Here is an 18,434-nt window from a genome sequence, read left to right on the forward strand (position 1 = left end):
CAATATACTCCAATTCTGCACTACTTTCTGATAGTAAATCCCAATAAAATATACTAAAGTCTGTAGCTGTAAAGAGACAAAATGTGAAAAAGTTCAAGTTGTATGAATGCATCTGCAAGGCACTGTTTGCATTATGAAATCCTAGCTCAGATATTAAAGGTCAAACTAATGAGAGAGTTTGCTGTTTGTGTGATGAACTCATGTCAGACATAAATTTGCTTGTTTTGTTGACTGTGTGTTAATCAGCAGTGTATTTCTACTTGAACAAAACCTCAATCAAACAACTTCAAACCCTGCGGGAGTCCAGCATGAACTTTGCTTCTCAAATCTTCAATAAAATCCTGTTTGTTCTATGGCACACGAGACCAGGGGTCAGCAACCTCAACAACTCTGAGAGCCATTTTTACCTTCGGTCCAGTTAAACAAAGTGTGTTTAGAGCAACAGGAGTACATGACTGTTTGAAACAAAAAAGTTTGATTTATAACACGTAGTATATAAAATTTGAATAGACTTTTACATTAAATGACAAAATTATGTTTAATATAAATTTTAATCCTAAAATAATGGCCTAAGCCTTTTTTTTTTTTGCCATAAGTCATTTTTTGGCCAAAATCAATTTGGGCCAAAAATATCACATAGGCCATTATTTTTAGGAAGGTGATGATATTCATTTGTGTTCTTTGATCCAAACAATTGAAATGTGATTTCATTGCAGAGGATGTTCTGCTTATTCTCTGGCTTTAACAAACACATAACAGAAAAAAACAACAAGCCTTTCTGCATATGATTTGGTACTGCAATGTTTTTCCAAAAGTGATTAGGACAACACCTGGAATGGAACAGATGGGACTTATAATATTGCATTTTTAATATCAAACCTATCCCATGTCAGCATTCATACAAAAATTATGTTTCTAATAGAAACATAGAAAAATAGGTAAAACACCATTAATTTATATGTCTTATTTAATCAGAAAAACAATGTGTTGAAAAAAAAGAATTTTAGTGTGCAAGCAGACATTGTTTTTATTCTTTACCCACTCTAAATATACTTAAAAGGAAGGATACAATGTATAATTGACTTTTTTGAGCCATAATCATGCAATAGAATTGTTCTCTCATCAAAAACATACCTGGAGTATTTCTTTGATTGCTTCATGCAATTGAGAAATCTATGGATCTCTGTGTCAGTCATTTGTGGCAGCCTAGACACCTAAAGACTTGCCAGTCTGACTCACAGAGCACCCCTCCCTGAACTCCTCCAATTAGCTCCTCTAGACTAGCAACAACTGGTCAAGCAGTTAGCAAACAGAGCTGGAATTGCGAGTCTCATGGGCTAATCATACAAAATACTTCTTAGTCCAACACTCTTAAGAATGATGGTAAAATGCATAATGGAAGGCATTGTAGTGACGATGTCGCGAAGAGCAGGAGCTTCTTAAAGAGACAGACCTACATATTTCAAGGCGTCAAATTACGAAGTTGTGGAGGTCAGCAGAAAGTCACATTTATTTTCAATTATTTCAATTATGTTTGATATTACACAGCATTTTTGTATCAGCAGAAGGAAACATAGAAGGAAACTAATTTACTGCTGTTTAAATAAATGTGAAAAAGTTCTTAGAGTGCAAATTCAGTTAAGATTCCTCTTTGTTGCTTTGTGTTGACTCCTAATTATAACATTTCTGTAGTTCTGTGGTATTTCATCTGCAAATATGAGCGTGATAAGAGAACATTTCGAAATGATAACAACCTTCTTTACGCCTCCAACCATGTAGTCTGGAGCTTTAAATTAGGGGCGTTCTATCTTTACAGCCTGCTACCCGTAGACATGAGTCTACTGCTCCCCACAGGAAGGAGACGGAAGTCAAAAACAGCGCATTTCCGGTTTCAGTCTTGAGCCACCAACACCAAAATGGCGAAGATCGCCAAAACACACGAAGGTAAGTTTCTACTGAAATATTATATATATCCAATATCTACGCGATGCTTTTCAGTGAGTTTTGGAAATGAATGCAAAACCAGCAGTAATTCCGATATTTTTTACGCGTTATAATTTCTAGTTTGACGTTTAAAAGAGGATAAGGAGCAGGCCTGTTACGACGCAACGCGGACGGGTTTATATAATGGCGCTGGTTGCTAGTGCTAGCTAGCTAGCTAGCTTAAACTGAGCAACCTTCTGGCGCTTATATCTTGTACACGTAACGAAAGGTTGTTGTTTTTTTTTTAGATTGCTTTATACGCTAAATTTAACTATACATAGTAGCTATGCTACCTCATATGCGGTTATTTTGTTGTTTTTTCAGCTTTACAATTTATAGCCATTATTTGTCATAATGAGGCCAAAGCTTTTAGCATGACCCCCATGTAACAAAACACTAGAAGCCCAGACAGACACGCAGTTCGGGTGTACCTACTTTCAACTGACGCTGATGCTCTTTCTTAAATAAAGGCAAAACTAAAATAATCAATTTAACTGATTCGTCTTTGTCGAACCCGACCATTAGGAAAGATTTATATTTTTTTACCAGAGCCCAACAGAGTTACTCGCTTTTACTTTTGTTATTATTAATATTAATTATCCCAGTTTAAAAGTTGCGCATGTCCGTTGTTTCCTTTTCACCTGTCACAAAGCACGCGCTTTATCTTCAAAGACTAATTACTAATGACATGCAATATAAAAAGTTACAGTGTCATTTCGTTTTGTTTCCATCAACATATTTTGACGAAACATGTTTTTAAAAAATACGGTAGTTGAATAGACTGTTAAGAGTTTTGTTTTCTTTAGAGAATATTTTCACTCATTGTTTACTCCAAAGATTGAGTCTAATTGAAAGTCAGAAATTAGTATATTAGATCTGTGGCTCAGGTTGAGCAAACAAAGATGATTTGCATAGCTGTGTATAAGGGATGGTAAATGTATTGGACATTTAATGTTGAATATAAAGATGTTGTGGGGGGGGAATTTAAAAAAAATTATACCAATGTAAAGAAGAGTATGCCAGGGGACGTTGTGAACGTGGATTATGCTACCAAGGCAGATCCTCTGTGAAAATGATGAAAATTGCTACAGAATTAAGAACAACAAAGAAATTTTACAACAGTTTAACACTAAAGGTTCCCTTGATTGACTTGATGAACATTGTCTATTGAAAAAAAATTAATATTTTTTAAAGTTGTTTGGCATTTTTCAGCCTGTTCAAAGAGTAATCAAAGAATGTATTTAAAACTAATAAAACATAACAGCTTTTTCTTCTATTTTTGCATTGGTCTTGGTACTTCAGGCAAAACACACATTGATTTAAATGTGTAAATTGCTAAGCATGTTTTTGGGCATGTCCCTGTTCTTTTACTAAAACAGCCCTACTATAGTTGACCTTGACTGCGTGTTGGGATGTCCTATGACTTAAAAACAAATAAATTTGTCCCTTTTTTTGTCTGGCATGTAGATATTGAGGCCCAGATCCTGGAGATCCAGGGGATGAAGGCCACCCTGCAGGAGGAGAATGGCGAGCAGGGTGTGGGTCTGGTCTCCACTGGCTTCTATGACCAGGAGATCTACGGCGGCAGCGACAGCCGCTTTGCTGGATATGTCACTTCAATCGCAGCCAATGAGCAGGAGGACGTAAGTATTAAGTGAAGTTCTGTTGCTTGGCGATTCAAGTCTTGTCCCAGGGAGCTTGACTGCTCCCCATATATATATATGTGTGTGTGTTCTGTTTGCGAGCTAGGAGGATCTTGCCAGTTTGGCGAGATTTGACTAGACTCCTGCTTGTCCTTCCTTCCCCAGGACGATGAAGACGACACGTCCACTAGCCTACTGGGGCAGAAGAAACCTGGCTACCACGCGCCGGTGGCAATACTCAACTCCATCCCTCAGTCGGATGAGCAGGTATGTCCACATCTGTCCCTTTTTTGCATTTATTTCAGAACAATTGTTTGAGCAGGAAAAGGAAAAACAATTTCACCTCTTTTTTGTGCTGCAGTACGACCCATTCGCAGAACATCGGCCGCAGAAGATCGCCGATCGGGAGGACGAGTACAAAGCCCGCCGCAGACAGATGATCATCTCGCCCGAGCGTCTCGACCCTTTTGCTGACGGTAAATTTTTGTCATTTTTCTTTCCATCACATCAAACACACCCTGTCTTTTTATTCTCCTCCCCGCTGCTCACATTAGTGAATTTCCCCCTTCTTGAACATCAGTAGCTTAGCTTTACTGTTCAACCCTTCGACCACATTGCACTAGCTTGCTTCCCAGACTCCGTGCCTTCCCTGTGGTCAATCCTTTGTGGTCACACGACATTTATATCATTTTCTATTTTTACACCAAGTAGAAGTATGGGCTCATCGTTTGGTTGGGGAGAGAGTTACTGTTCTGGTTGTGCAAATGAAGCGCTTTATTTTCTGATTTGCCTCTCAAACCTTGCAGGGCTAACCATGTGTTGAGGGGGAGAGCTGGTTAGGTCTGGCCTAACAAACGTGGGTCGCAGATTGTGATGTATGTGTGTGTCGAAGGGTTAACGATCCCAAAACTGGCATACAGAGCATGTGAAGACTTGGGCTAGGGTTTGAATGAGCTGTGCTTTTTTCATACTGGGCACAGTCATGTAGATCTACGGCAGTCAGAGTGGAGCGGCCAGCGTAGAGGCAAATAGCAACCATTGTTGCAGTTCTGTGTGAAAGGCCCTGAAAAAGCTAACAAAAAAAATCTAATTAGTCTTTGAGTAGATTTAAATCTTGGGCCTCTGGATTAATGTTCAATGTAAAAGTTAGCATCTTTATTCCTAGAAATACTGAAAACAGACCTCAGCTGTTTATCATTAATTTCATTTTTTAGGAAGCAGATTTCCTTCTTTTTGATAAGAGCTTAAACAACCTGAGTGTTTCAGGTTTGGTTGTAGTTTCTCTGAAAGCCTGCATGTAGCGAGAGCTCTCTGTATAAAGTTGTCATGTGAATATATTTTTATTTTACAGCTCTCCCCTGTAAAATAGAAATATGTTGCCAAGAAAAGTTGTGTGCCAAAATGCCACAGGCCCATACTAACTGTCCTTAATTTCTCTCCTACAGCAGTACTGCTTTGCCAGTCCTGTACTGCACTCTGTAAAGGGTGCAGCAACTCATCCTGTGTAGGTTATGGGGTCAGTTTGGTCAGGGTCCACTGGCCGCTTGTTTGGGAGGCTGTGAGGGGGAATGAGATGCAGCGCAGCTACTTCAAACTTCATCCTCCTTTATTTGGCCTTTCAGAAATCCAACATATAAGTTCAGATTTTTTTTGTTTTTAAACATTTGGCTTCATACCTATCCACTCTTCCATACGAGGAAGTCAAGGCCAAAATGAGTGAATCAGAAATCAGAGTGGCCACTGCATCCCACATATTTCTCTATAGTTGTAATGTTTTGCTTACATTCAAATAAATATATTGTTACTTTGCCAAACCTTACCCTGAACATTTTAGTTTCTTTTAGTAAAAGTAACAGTCAGAATCATTTATCTGTAACTTTTGGTGGGTAATCCCCAAGAAGATGCATTGTCCTATGAATGCCATGACTCATTGCAACACAGGTGGTATACTGTTGTGTGTGACTTCAAACCCTTTTCCAAAGTGTTACTAATGGTAAAGAGAAATTTTCTAGGCTTCTTTTCTGCCGGTTGAAGTCTGACTGCAGAAGGACCCTTGGCACTGAAAGTGTACGTATTCTGAGGAGCACAGCCCAGGAGCCCTGCATCAGTGATGGCTAGACTTCTTAATCCACTTAAAGAAATCATCACAACCTCAGCTTTTTTCATGTATCTTGTTTGTTGTTCTTTTAAAAATGCTATGACTCAATGTAAGAAAACGCTGTAGATTTTTTTTAACACAATTCAGTACCAGTTTTTTGTTTTTTTCTTTTCTTTTGTTAATCAGCTGTTTTAAACGGAGCAGAAACATAAGTAAAGAGACAAGGTTAGCTGGCTGTGTTTGTACTTGCTGTGTTTGTGATGGCTGTACTTTCAGAATCCTGATAAGTCTCCTTTGTCCTGTTGGTGCTCTTTCGCGCAGGGGGCAAAACACCGGACCCTAAGCTGCAGGTCAGGTCGTATGTGGACGTGATGATGGAACAGAACCTGTCCAAAGAGGAGGTAAAGTTATACACCAGCTTTTCTTTTCTACTTTATAGGTTTCAGTCTGTGTTTATTATCTTCACCTTGAACTGTAAAGACTGTAAAATTCTTCTTTACATTTTCAATCTACATGTCCATGCCATCTTCATCATTTGTTTATTTTAAGAGCTCAATTTTTTAAGTTTTCCACTGGTGTCTAGCTAGCATTTTGCCCAGTAATATGTAGGTTTCCATTTAGACATTTTCCTGAAAAGTGGGCAAACATCCAGCCAATGGGGAAATGGTGGCTGAGGACTTAATGTTTTATATACAGTATATGTGTGTGAGTTGTGAAGAGAGCAAATGATGGGCACTTGAAAACCCTAATTTTTGGTTTGTGGTCACAATTTTCTCTTGGTTGTCAGACTGCCCTAGACAAAGTAGTGTCTTTGTTGTAATGAGGTCACCATAGATGTTTGCATCCGGTTGAGGTGTAAGCGTCTGGTTTTGAAGCAGGAATGCAGTTACAGCCCCGTTACCGTTAACCTTGGCCATCATCTGTTGTGTTTGCAGAGGGAAATTCGTCTGCAGCTGGCAGAGAAGGCCAAGTCGGGGGATCTGAAAGCTGTCAATGGGTCTGCTGCCTCTCAAGCTGCTGCCAAACGAAAGCGCCGCTGGGACCAGACAGCTGACCAAACTCCGTCCAACTCCACACCCAAAAAACTGTCCAGCTGGGACCAGGCAGACGCCGGGACTGAGGTGAGCCAATCACGTTCAGTCTGTCCGTCCTGCTCCGCTTGAGGGGGGGAAAGGCTCTTCTGAACCTGCAGATTGTCCCTCTGATTGTTTCAGACTCCTGGACACACTCCTGCACACACACCTTCCAACAGCCGCTGGGACGAAACTCCCGGCCGCCCGAAGGGCAGTGAGACCCCAGGGGCCACACCCAGCACCCGTATGTGGGACCCCACCCCCAGCCACACCCCAGCCGGCGCCGCCACGCCTGGCCGGGATACACCAGGCCACGCTACGCCCGGCCACGGCGGCGCCACGGGGAGCGTCCGCAAGAACCGCTGGGACGAAACCCCAAAGACGGAGCGCGAGACGCCAGGACACGGCAGCGGCTGGGCCGAGACGCCGCGCACAGACAGAGGGGAGGAATCGGTGGGGGAGACCCCGACCCCAGGAGCCAGCAAGAGGAAGTCTCGGTGGGATGAAACGCCCGCCAGCCAGATGGGCTCTTCCACACCTCTTCTGACGCCTGGAAAAACTCCATTAGGAACGCCAGCCATGAACATGGCCACACCTACACCCGGTACACATCCTCCTGTCATTCTCCCTCTGCATCAAGAATACATAAGCTGTGTTTCCATTCACCATGCCATTGCTCAATTTGACATTTCAAAAATAAGTTCACTTAATGGTAGCACAGCTTTTAAAAAAAAAAAAAAACTTGTCTTTTGATAAAAAGATTTTGGTGTTTTGTTTTTTTTTGGTTTTTTTTATGATTTATCGGATGGACAAACTTATCTATGTTTGATTTCAGTCATGTTTCTTACTTAATTGAAACGCCATAATTGTGAAATTATGTTTTTGACATTGGCAAAATATTGACAGTTTTGTGCACCTTTGTAACGGAAACACAGCAAGTGAAGAATAACTTCTTCTGCTGTCGTCTCTTTCTGAATCAAACTGTTGTTTGTTCCAGGACACCTGATGAGCATGACCCCAGAGCAGCTCCAGGCCTGGAGGTGGGAACGGGAGATTGATGAGAGGAACCGACCTCTGACCGATGAAGAGCTGGACGCCATGTTCCCAGAAGGATACAAGGTCTGTTTCTCTTCTAGGTGTCTCTAGACATCTCGTTCACTAGAGGTTGACTCTACAGCAGACAGACTGTAAACTGGGTTCGACCAAATCTGAAAAATGTATCACGATGTATGAGTTTCATATCGGTCGATCCCAGGGCTGAAGCTAACAATTATTTTAGCAATCGATTATTCTGATGATCAGTTGGATAATAAATTTGCACATTTTGCTGCTTTTTCATTGAACCACATAAGCTAGTTTTAAGCAAAATTAGAGATGCATTAAAATATTTAAATAACCAAAAAACATTATTCCTTTTCAAATTAGAAAGTAAAAATGTTATTGCCCTTAATGCAATAACAGCATTCTTTTAGTGAACAATTGATAATTCGTAGCAAAGGAAGCATCTGCTGCTAAATAATTAATCTACAATCCACATGTGAAAAGATCAGAGCTTTCTGCTTGAAAGCAATACATAGTAAGGCTGATCTGTTGACTAATGTTGGATCAACCCATTAATAAATGGATAGCAAAAGGTGGTTAATTAAAGATAAAAAAATTTATACTGAATTTGAACCAGGTGTAGCTCAAACGAAGCCACTTGAGTTCTAGGAAGAGCAGATTGGCTTTTTTGAGGTCATATACTCCAGTTAATGATTTAATTACTAAATTAATCAACAATTATTTAAGTAACTGATTAATCACAATAATTTCAGCACTAGTCTATTTGTAATTATTGATTAGTTTTTGGTTTAAAATATTTAAACTACTACCAAACTGGTAACATGGCTGGTTGATGCCTCCAGCCTTAGTTAACTGGGACTGAGGAGTTTTAGCGGCTAAAGCCTTCCCTCTGCCTACATCTCCCAGAAAGCTGTGCAGGTCTTTATCCAAGTTCAGTGACATTTTACTGCACTTATTTTCTATTGATGCTGATGCCTTGTCTGTGGCGATATATATTGTTACTGGTTTATTGCCCAACCCTGCTGTGAGCTGCTCCCAGAGAGACCCAGGACTCAGTCTGTCCTTCCTGACTGCAGGTGTTACCTCCTCCAGCGGGGTACGTACCGATCCGTACCCCGGCCCGTAAGCTGTCGGCCACTCCCACCCCAATCGGAGGCATGACGGGCTTCCACATGCAGGCCGAGGACCGGACCACCAAGCAGATGAATGACCAGCCCTCAGGAAACCTCCCCTTCCTCAAACCTGATGACATTCAGTACTTTGACAAACTGCTGGTGAGCACCCACACTGTATACTAATCATTCATAACTAATATTGTACACAAGGACATTTTGAAGTCATTAACTGTTTGTTTTAGGTGGAGGTGGATGAATCAACTCTGAGCCCCGAGGAACAGAAGGAAAGGAAGATCATGAAGCTGCTGCTGAAGATTAAGAATGGAACTCCTCCCATGAGAAAGGTTGGTTTCTGATTGTCATGATGCAAAGTCTGTGTAGTGGAGACGTTTCTGTTCCTGCTGCAAAATCAACACCCAGCACGGAGCCTGTATGTGGCTACAGTGTGAATAAGTGTTTGCTACAGAAGATCCTTTCTGAGGAGCTGCTGCTGTCGGTGGAGCTCAGTCTAGACTGGTGCGCTCTACTGGGAGCAGTGGACATAAACCATCAAGGCAAAGAAACCTGTCACATTTCCCCCGATTCTGAAAATGTTCACAAATTAAAGACACACCTGTGGGGGCGCTGCACCAAGAGCCACTGAAGGAAACGACACAAACCCCTTAGAGCAGGGGTGTCAAACTCCAGTCCTGGAGGGCCGCTGTCCTGCAACCTTTAGATGTGCCTCTGCTGCACCACCTGAACAGAATAATTAGGTCATTAAGACTCTGGACAACTGATTTACACAAGGAGGAGGTGATTAAGCCATTTCATTCCAGCGTTTTGTACTTGTGGCACATCGAAAAACTGCAGGACAGCGGCCATTGAGGATTGGAGTTTGACACTTGTGCCTTAGAAGAAGACACTGAACAAAACTTTCTTTACAAAATGTAAGCATAAATGAAGTTGTGTCAGATTTGTGTAGGATTTCTCTCTTGTCTTTACTAAAAGACCATGAGTCATTTCTCCCACTGGCTCTAGACTCGTGTTTGTTTCGGTTGTATTTACCCATGTGAAAGTCTCTGATGCTTCCTATCAACTAGCAGAATTTTGTCCAGTTACACAATGATCCCCTTGACTATTTATGTAAAGTCGATATCACTGAGCTGCTTTGTGAACTCATACCTGTGAGAAGAAAACAACTTTAGCTGTTGTTAGAATCAAGTTGCACTGTAGTTAAAACTGCGTGCTTGTTGGCAAGCTACTCCCATCCAAAGTGTTAAATATTAGCAAGTGTATGTAGAACAATAGTAATGTCAAATGTAGAAGTGTGAACTTGCAAGCAATTTCACTATGGTCTAAATAAACTGAAAGGTGATGAGCAGCTCTGTCTTCCCCTGTCAGGCCGCTCTGCGCCAGATAACTGACAAAGCTCGCGAGTTTGGAGCAGGTCCGCTCTTCAACCAGATTCTGCCGCTTCTCATGTCCCCCACCCTGGAAGACCAAGAGCGCCATCTGCTGGTCAAAGTCATCGACCGCATCCTCTACAAACTGGACGACCTGGTCCGGCCGTACGTACACAAGGTGGGCTCAGTTTTAGATTCATATTTGCTCCAGTGGGCTCGGTTTGCCGGTGTCGAGACTCAAACTTTTCTTCTTCTTGTGTCCAGATCCTGGTGGTGATTGAGCCGCTGCTGATCGATGAGGACTACTACGCCAGAGTTGAAGGCAGAGAAATCATCTCCAACTTGGCGAAGGTAATGTTGAACAGTTTTTTCTTGTTGCCCCAAGGTGTTTTTGCGAACCATTCTCGCCTGTTGGACCGGTCTGTGGTCAGAACAGGGCTAGTTGTTCGCCAGAGTGATACCAACATGAGAGCAAGCAGACCTGCTGTGCACACCTCGTCTGTTCTCAACCTGCACCCGTTGGGCACAAATCTTGGACACTATATATATATATATGTATATATATATATATATATATGTTATGTTTTTATTATTATTTCTGAATTTTTTATTAAAATGTTTTTGTTATCATGTTGAAGGCCTATTCTCTTGTCCAGTAACTGTATTTATATTTTGTAAATACGGCAGCATTATATTTTATTAATGTCCAAACATTTTGTCACGTCAGCCAAAATAATCGAGTCAAAGGCACTTAAGGAAAAAAAAATAATAACATTTTATGTAGGAAAGGGATGTTATCCGTAAAAGGGATTTTGCACGTTGCTGTATTTAGCCAAGTTTAATCAATTAAATAAAAGCTGATTTGGGTGCAGCAAAGTTGGCTGTTATAGAAACTTGCTTATAAATAGATCAACAATTAGTTTTGAATTTTTCCGTTGTAAAAAATCATCTGATTATGTTAGTAATCCCTTAATCTTACGAATAATCGGATCAAAAAATTGCCACAGTCTACATGTTTTTCATTTAGAAATTTAAATCTTATGTAAATAATAGAAACATTCAAAGTTACAAGCTAACAAATCAATTTCAAATGAAAATAAGCAATTAAATTAATTTTTTAATAAGAAAATAAACATTTTATTCCTTAAATTGCAATAACACAGCATTCATTCAGTGAATTAGAAATAGGTGAAGCTAAAATGATTCCATTTGAGAAATTTTGGCTGAAACATATTTACAAACAAGGGTGTTTTTATCTTAAACCTAAAATGTATACATATATCCTGTTTTGGTTTAATTACTGCTCTGAATTTATTTTGTTTTTAGTTCTTTTTCCAGCCAATAACCTTTTTTGAGTCTATCCTTCAGTTAACAACTAATAGATTACCAAATTAGCTGACGGTTATTTCAATAATTGATTAATTATGATTATTCGTTCAAACCCTCATTAGAAAATGTATATAGATTCTGTGCAGTTTTGGCGTATTTACATGTTGAGGGTTTTTTTCAGCAAATGGCCTGTTTTGAGTCTATACTCCAGTTAACGATTTATTGATTACCACGTTGGCTGACGATTTTTAAAAATAATTGATTCATAGCGATTAATCCAATTAATTTTCAGCCCTTGTCAATAATTTTACCCTGACTAGTAAATGCTATTGATGCAGCCTAGATCTGCATTAACCACCTGTGTTGGGGATAAAATTATTCCAAGGGCCACTAATGGCCCCTGGGCCACTATTTGGATATTCCTGCTCTAATCTATTTAGTGGGACTCGACAAAATAAGTGTCCATATCTTCATCTCTTTTGTCTTACCTGGAACCCGTCCTTCTGTTGTGTGCGTCAGGCTGCCGGGTTGGCCACGATGATCTCTACGATGCGACCCGATATCGACAACATGGACGAGTACGTCAGAAACACGACCGCTCGAGCCTTCGCCGTGGTGGCCTCCGCCCTCGGCATTCCCTCGCTCCTCCCCTTCCTCAAAGCCGTGTGCAAAAGCAAGAAGTCGTGGCAGGCCAGACACACGGGCATCAAGATCGTGCAGCAGATCGCCATCCTGATGGGCTGCGCCATCCTGCCTCACCTGCGCAGCTTGGTGGAGATCATTGAACACGGTCAGTTCAGCGCTGATCTCTGGAAGCTTTAACTGTCTCCACACACAACACGCTGTAGTTTGTTTCACATGGTTTTGAATTCTACTCACTAATCTTGACAGCATTTGTTGAAGCCCGGAAAATGCTCTCAGAATATTATTGTAGCTGCAGATTACTACCCAGGTTTTAGTTTCAACCAGCTTTTGGCAGCTTTTTCACCTCTTACTAGAGTTATTAAATTTAAAAGGTTTAGATTTCCAGAATCGGTTCTGAAGCTTTCCGTGGAAACCTCTACTGGACTTTTAACTTATTTATGGGAAGAGATTGTAATGTAAACAAACCATCATACTCAGATATGTTTTGTTTTGCAAAACACAAATAGTCAATTCCTCCCATATGCTGTAGGTATTAAAAAATGGTTTTTAGCCAAGATTATCCTAAATGTATTTTCCCCAACCATGTTTAAAATCATAACTGCAAGTCACCCTGCAGTTTGTTTAAATCCAGGTTTATTCCCGGGAATTTCTATTATTTGCCATAGAAAGTTTTCAAGTCAGAAAGTTTCCACCTAAATGTGTGAAATTGATAAACCCTAACTGTCCCCCTGGTGGCGCTATAGGTCTGGTGGATGAGCAGCAGAAGGTGAGGACCATCAGCGCTCTGGCCATAGCTGCCCTGGCCGAGGCCGCCACTCCCTACGGAATCGAGTCGTTTGACTCTGTGCTGAAGCCGCTGTGGAAGGGCATCCGGCAGCACAGAGGAAAGGTGAGCGCCTTCACTCTTCCTAATGCAAGATCCACACCCAGCGCTGAGCCTGGACGTGGCTGCAGCGTGAATATTTGCTTGCTACATCGTCTCCGTTGGGGAGCTGCTGCTGCTGGCTGAGGTCCGGTGACAGACCGTTACTACTCAGCTGGGAGCAGCGGACAAAAAAAAAAAAAAAGAAGAAATAATTAAAATCTATGAATAAGATTTAACGTTTAACTTCTAACGTCTCCTGACGTCTCCAGGGTCTGGCTGCGTTCCTCAAAGCTATCGGCTACTTGATCCCCCTGATGGACGCCGAATACGCCAACTACTACACCAGGGAGGTGATGCTGATTCTCATCAGAGAGTTCCAGTCTCCTGATGAGGAGATGAAGAAGATTGTGCTGAAGGTAAGCGGCAGCTGGCTGGCATCCTGGTGCGAACTGGAAGCGGCTCATTCTCGCCTGTTCAGCCGTAATGTGGCTGCAGCAGGGCTAGTAGTCCGCTACATTAACACCAGCATGAGACTCACCAGAAACATCAGCTGCTCTCTTTCTGGTCTCACCCTGCACCCGTTGGTTACATACTCACTCTGATCACCCAAGACTCTTTATTTACAATTATAGATTTAAAGGCAAACTGTACAGAAATCCCACAGCGTTTCTGTTTTTGTCTCTCAGGTGGTGAAGCAGTGTTGTGGCACGGATGGTGTGGAAGCAAACTACATCAAAACTGAGATCCTGCCCCCGTTCTTCAAGCACTTCTGGCAGCACAGGATGGCTCTGGACAGACGCAACTACAGACAGGTCAGTGAAAAGCATGGAAGCATTTAACGTTGAAGCTATGAAATTTAAGTAACTGCAAAATTTAAGTTTTGGCATCTTTTTTTTCGCTTTTTACATACAATTTCCTACTGATGTCTTCAGTGTTAGAAAATGTTTATTAAAGATGTCTTTATCAGTATTGAGTAGCGGTGTTCCATATTGTCTCATTTACAGTAATACTAGTGGATTTTTGACACCAGTGACAAAAATGATATGGCTGTCAATATCAATGGAAGAACAAAGTTCCTGATTCCTCTTTGATTTAATCACTTGTTAATAATTCATCTTGCATTATTTTTTGCTGTGTTTGGACTGAAACTAAAGAAAAGAAATGGCCATCTTTGTAAGCCTACAAAGATGGCTGGTGTTTTTCCACCCAGTCAGCTGTCTGGGCTCAGAGCAAGTCACATGACTCACAGGGAGCCCTGAGAGCCTAGGCAGCCTTTCTTTCACTGGGAATGCTACAAGAACAGGAAAACACTGAAATTGTCAGGGAAGACAAAGATTGATGAGACGGTCATGTGGACAACCTATAATAATGCTGAATGAGGCTGACAAAAATTCCACCCTATGAACTAGCAACATTTATTTTTTTGCCGGTGGGGGCAGAGGGGCATGCAACTTCATTATGTCCTGAATAGCTGACGCACATGGCTAAGGTTTTCCCTTTCTGTGTTTCCAGCTGGTGGACACCACTGTGGAGCTGGCTAACAAAGTGGGAGCAGCCGAGATCATTTCCCGCATTGTTGACGACCTGAAAGACGAGGCAGAGCAGTACAGGAAGATGGTGATGGAGACCATCGAGAAGATTATGGGGAACCTGGGAGCCGCTGACATTGACCACAAGCTGGAGGAGCAGCTGATTGACGGCATCCTGTACGCCTTCCAGGAGCAGACTACAGAGGTGAGGAAGGAGCTCTGTTCACAACCTGACCAAAACGTTTGGATTTTTACTGTAACTGAACTGAATTCCTCTTTGTTTCTTTTTTCTTTTTCTTTTTTTTCCACTGTGTGCAGGATTCTGTAATGCTGAATGGGTTCGGTACAGTGGTGAACGCCCTGGGGAAGCGTGTGAAGCCGTACCTGCCACAGATCTGCGGTACGGTGCTATGGCGTCTGAACAACAAGTCGGCCAAAGTCCGCCAGCAGGCGGCTGACCTCATTTCCCGCACGGCAGTGGTGATGAAAACCTGTCAGGAGGTGAGCGCTGCGCCACGCCACATCGAAGCCCGCCGGGTCTGACCGACTGCTCCAGCTCATGCTCTCTGCTGTTTGTCCCTGCAGGAGAAGCTGATGGGTCACTTGGGCGTGGTTCTGTACGAGTACCTGGGAGAGGAGTACCCCGAGGTCCTGGGCAGCATCCTGGGAGCACTGAAGGCCATTGTTAATGTCATAGGTATGTCTGAGAGCGTCTCCTTAGCAACAACACTGCTACTACCATCCTGTTTTAAATAGTGCTTTTCACAGCTTGTAACTATGGACTTTGAATTCAGGTCAGCTCACAGAAGGAATCGTTAAATAGAAGCCAGTTTTTGAAAATATTTAATTTCATTTACTTTTTTTTTTTTTTTTTTTTTTTAGAAAAAGTGAGAAATTGTTAAAAATCTAAACTGGTATGAAGAAAATGCTATGCCATATTGCCCACCCTTACTCCAAAGGTTTGAGTTTTTTACACATCAGCTATTAAAAACTAGATTTTAAAAAAAAATATGCTGTTTGTATGATACATTTCTTTTGTTTTGTTTTTATATTTTTTTTGTTTGTTTTTTTTAAATTACTCATTAAGCTTAAGAATTATATGGAAAGATTTTGCTGTTTGCTTATGATAGGTATGCACAAGATGACTCCACCAATCAAAGACCTGCTTCCTCGTTTGACGCCCATCCTGAAGAACCGGCATGAGAAGGTTCAAGAGAACTGCATCGACCTGGTGGGCCGGATTGCTGATAGGTCGGTGCAATCTGCATGAACAACAATCTGATTCAGTGTTGTGCAGCCCGTTTCCTGGCAGCTCTCATTCTAACTTCTGTTCCTCATGTAGGGGTGCTGAGTACGTGTCAGCCAGAGAGTGGATGAGGATTTGCTTTGAGTTGCTTGAGTTACTCAAAGCTCACAAAAAGGCAATCCGCAGAGCTACCGTCAACACGTTTGGTTATATTGCCAAAGCCATCGGGTCAGTTCAGATGTTTGCTTCCTGTATGCTAACCTGTAGAAATCTTCACTCTGTGTCTGACCCCATTTTATTTCCCCTTTCTCCTTTCAGGCCTCATGACGTGTTGGCCACTCTGCTGAACAACCTGAAGGTCCAGGAGCGTCAGAACCGCGTGTGTACAACCGTGGCCATCGCCATCGTGGCGGAGACCTGTTCGCCGTTCACGGTGCTGCCGGCGCTCATGAACGAATACAGAGTGCCTGAGCTGAACGTGCAGAACGGCGTCCTGAAGTCGCTCTCGTTCCTGTTCGAGTACATCGGAGAAATGGGAAAAGACTACATCTACGCTGTCACACCTCTACTGGAGGACGCATTAATGGACAGGTGATGCGCCTCAGTTTGAAAGATTTCTAGCAAGTTATTGCCATGTCTAAAACAACTCCCTGATGAGTTGGAATTGTTTACTGATATATTTGAATACACTACAATTTACTTCAGCTATTATCAGAATTCCCATCCAGAAAGAAAAACTAGGGAATTAGGTATGTTTCCCAGGGTTTGATGAGTTGGAAAAGGCTAATTGAGAAAGGGAAAAAATAGGTATTTACAGATGTTATTTCTTCCATTCTCTTGGTTACCAATACACTTTGCCCATCAGGCTGCTTTACAAATATCTGCCATAAATAAATTAATATTATTATTATGTTAATACACTACAAACGGGCTGACCTTAAAATCCTTTATTTCATGTATCTAAATTTGAAGCTTTAAAATGTCTAACATTTCTAATTTAAATTTACTTCGGTGTGGCTTTAAAAGGATCTTAGAAAGTTTTAAATTTGACTTGCTGAAACCTACAGATGCTTAGGAGAAACCACACATATAAGAAATGGAGCATTTAATTTTCATTTATTGAATTGGCCTTTCCGATTACATCATTCAAGAGGCAAAATAGAAATGTGTGTGGAGAAGAACCTGTCCAGACACATGATTCAGGGTTTTACCCAGAAAACTTACTAGGCTTGCTAAGGGGGTGCTAGGGCAGTCATCCAGCAGCCTAGCATGTTTTTGAGTTAAGTGTTTAAAGTTGACAGGAAATGTGAAAGTATGACAAAGTAATGATGTGTTTTAGGTAAGTAAAGCCTGACGGCCCGCCAGGCCTATAATATACTGGGATAAAACCATGTGACTGTTTAAGAGCGTTCTTTGGGTGTCGTTCTGAACTCGTTTCTTTGTTGTCCTGCAGAGATTTGGTCCACAGACAGACCGCCAGCGCTGTCGTCCAGCACATGTCCCTGGGTGTCTACGGTTTTGGCTGTGAAGACTCCCTTAACCATTTACTGAATTATGTGTGGCCCAACGTTTTTGAGACGTCTCCCCACGTCATCCAGGCTGTTATGGGTGCCCTGGAGGGGCTAAGAGTGGCCCTCGGCCCCTGCCGCATGCTGCAGTACTGCTTACAGGTAGGGACCAGAGTTAGGATAGATGTTAGAGCTGTATGACTAGAGAGGATGGTACATAGATATGTTTCGTTGGATATGTACGAACCACATTGTTTAACCCCGTCTGTCTCTGCAGGGTCTGTTCCATCCGGCCCGGAAGGTGAGAGACGTCTACTGGAAGATTTACAACTCCATCTATATTGGTTCCCAGGACGCCCTGATTGCTCATTACCCACAGGTCTACAACGATGAGAAGAACGTCTACGTCCGCTATGAGCTCGAATACGTTTTGTAAATACACTTGATTTTTTTTCTTTTTTCTCTCTCTCTTCCCAACCCTGGTCAGCTCTAGATCCGTCACCTGTGGGTCAGTTTTTATTTAGTGGCGTCGTGCTTACATTAAGTTTCTTCTATTTGAGTGAAAAATCCAAACGTGAAAGAAGGAACTTTGTAGAGTCTGTATGTATTTTTTACTTTTAACTTGTGTTTCCTGTAAGAAGCAGTTGAGGCCGGAAGATTGTCTAGGAACACAGGGCTGTCGTCAGCACATTTTAAATATCGAGATCATTTTGTCTGTTTAATTGGTTATGATAGACTTCTGTACCGCCCAGACCTTCCCCATTTTTCACATCACTTCTGTTCTTAGATCAAGGCTTTATTCAACCAAATAAAAGGTTTGTGTACAAAATCCTGTTTCTGGTTGAGTTTCTTTCTTTCTTCCACACGTGTGCATTTGCATCCAGGAAGAATGCCGTGCATCTTGTCTTCTCTTTACTGTCCTGAGTAGCAAATGAGCTTGTAATAAAGTGACA

The 18,434-nt window shown here is 41.8% G+C and overlaps 1 protein-coding gene across 5 annotated transcripts; it reads left to right on the top strand.

The window, feature by feature from the left end:
* Positions 1-1,843: 1,843 nt before the first annotated feature.
* On the top strand, positions 1,844-18,310 carry sf3b1 (splicing factor 3b subunit 1). 5 transcript variants are annotated; one of them, XM_023337284.1, is made up of 24 exons: positions 1,845-1,944; positions 3,451-3,626; positions 3,792-3,893; positions 3,988-4,102; positions 6,046-6,125; positions 6,660-6,845; positions 6,939-7,401; positions 7,795-7,916; positions 8,936-9,133; positions 9,217-9,318; positions 10,358-10,537; positions 10,624-10,710; positions 12,208-12,478; positions 13,077-13,222; positions 13,468-13,614; positions 13,885-14,010; positions 14,711-14,932; positions 15,046-15,228; positions 15,313-15,424; positions 15,858-15,978; positions 16,070-16,201; positions 16,292-16,564; positions 17,427-17,643; positions 17,759-18,310. In XM_023337284.1, the coding sequence occupies exons 1-24, from the start codon at positions 1,917-1,919 to the stop codon at positions 17,915-17,917; spliced, it is 3,948 nt and encodes a 1,315-aa protein (XP_023193052.1). In that variant the 5' UTR covers positions 1,845-1,916; the 3' UTR covers positions 17,918-18,310. The 5 variants fall into 5 exon arrangements, with proteins under 5 accessions (XP_023193054.1, XP_023193052.1, XP_023193056.1 ...); XM_023337285.1 differs by lacking the exons at positions 1,845-1,944; positions 3,451-3,626; positions 3,792-3,893; positions 3,988-4,102 and adding an exon at positions 5,296-5,693; XM_023337288.1 differs by lacking the exons at positions 6,660-6,845; positions 6,939-7,401; positions 7,795-7,916; ... (14 more) ...; positions 17,427-17,643; positions 17,759-18,310 and adding an exon at positions 5,639-5,693.
* Positions 18,311-18,434: the final 124 nt, after the last annotated feature.

This window comes from Xiphophorus maculatus, chromosome 7 (assembly GCF_002775205.1).
Source record: "Xiphophorus maculatus strain JP 163 A chromosome 7, X_maculatus-5.0-male, whole genome shotgun sequence".
NCBI lineage: Eukaryota > Metazoa > Chordata > Actinopteri > Cyprinodontiformes > Poeciliidae > Xiphophorus > Xiphophorus maculatus.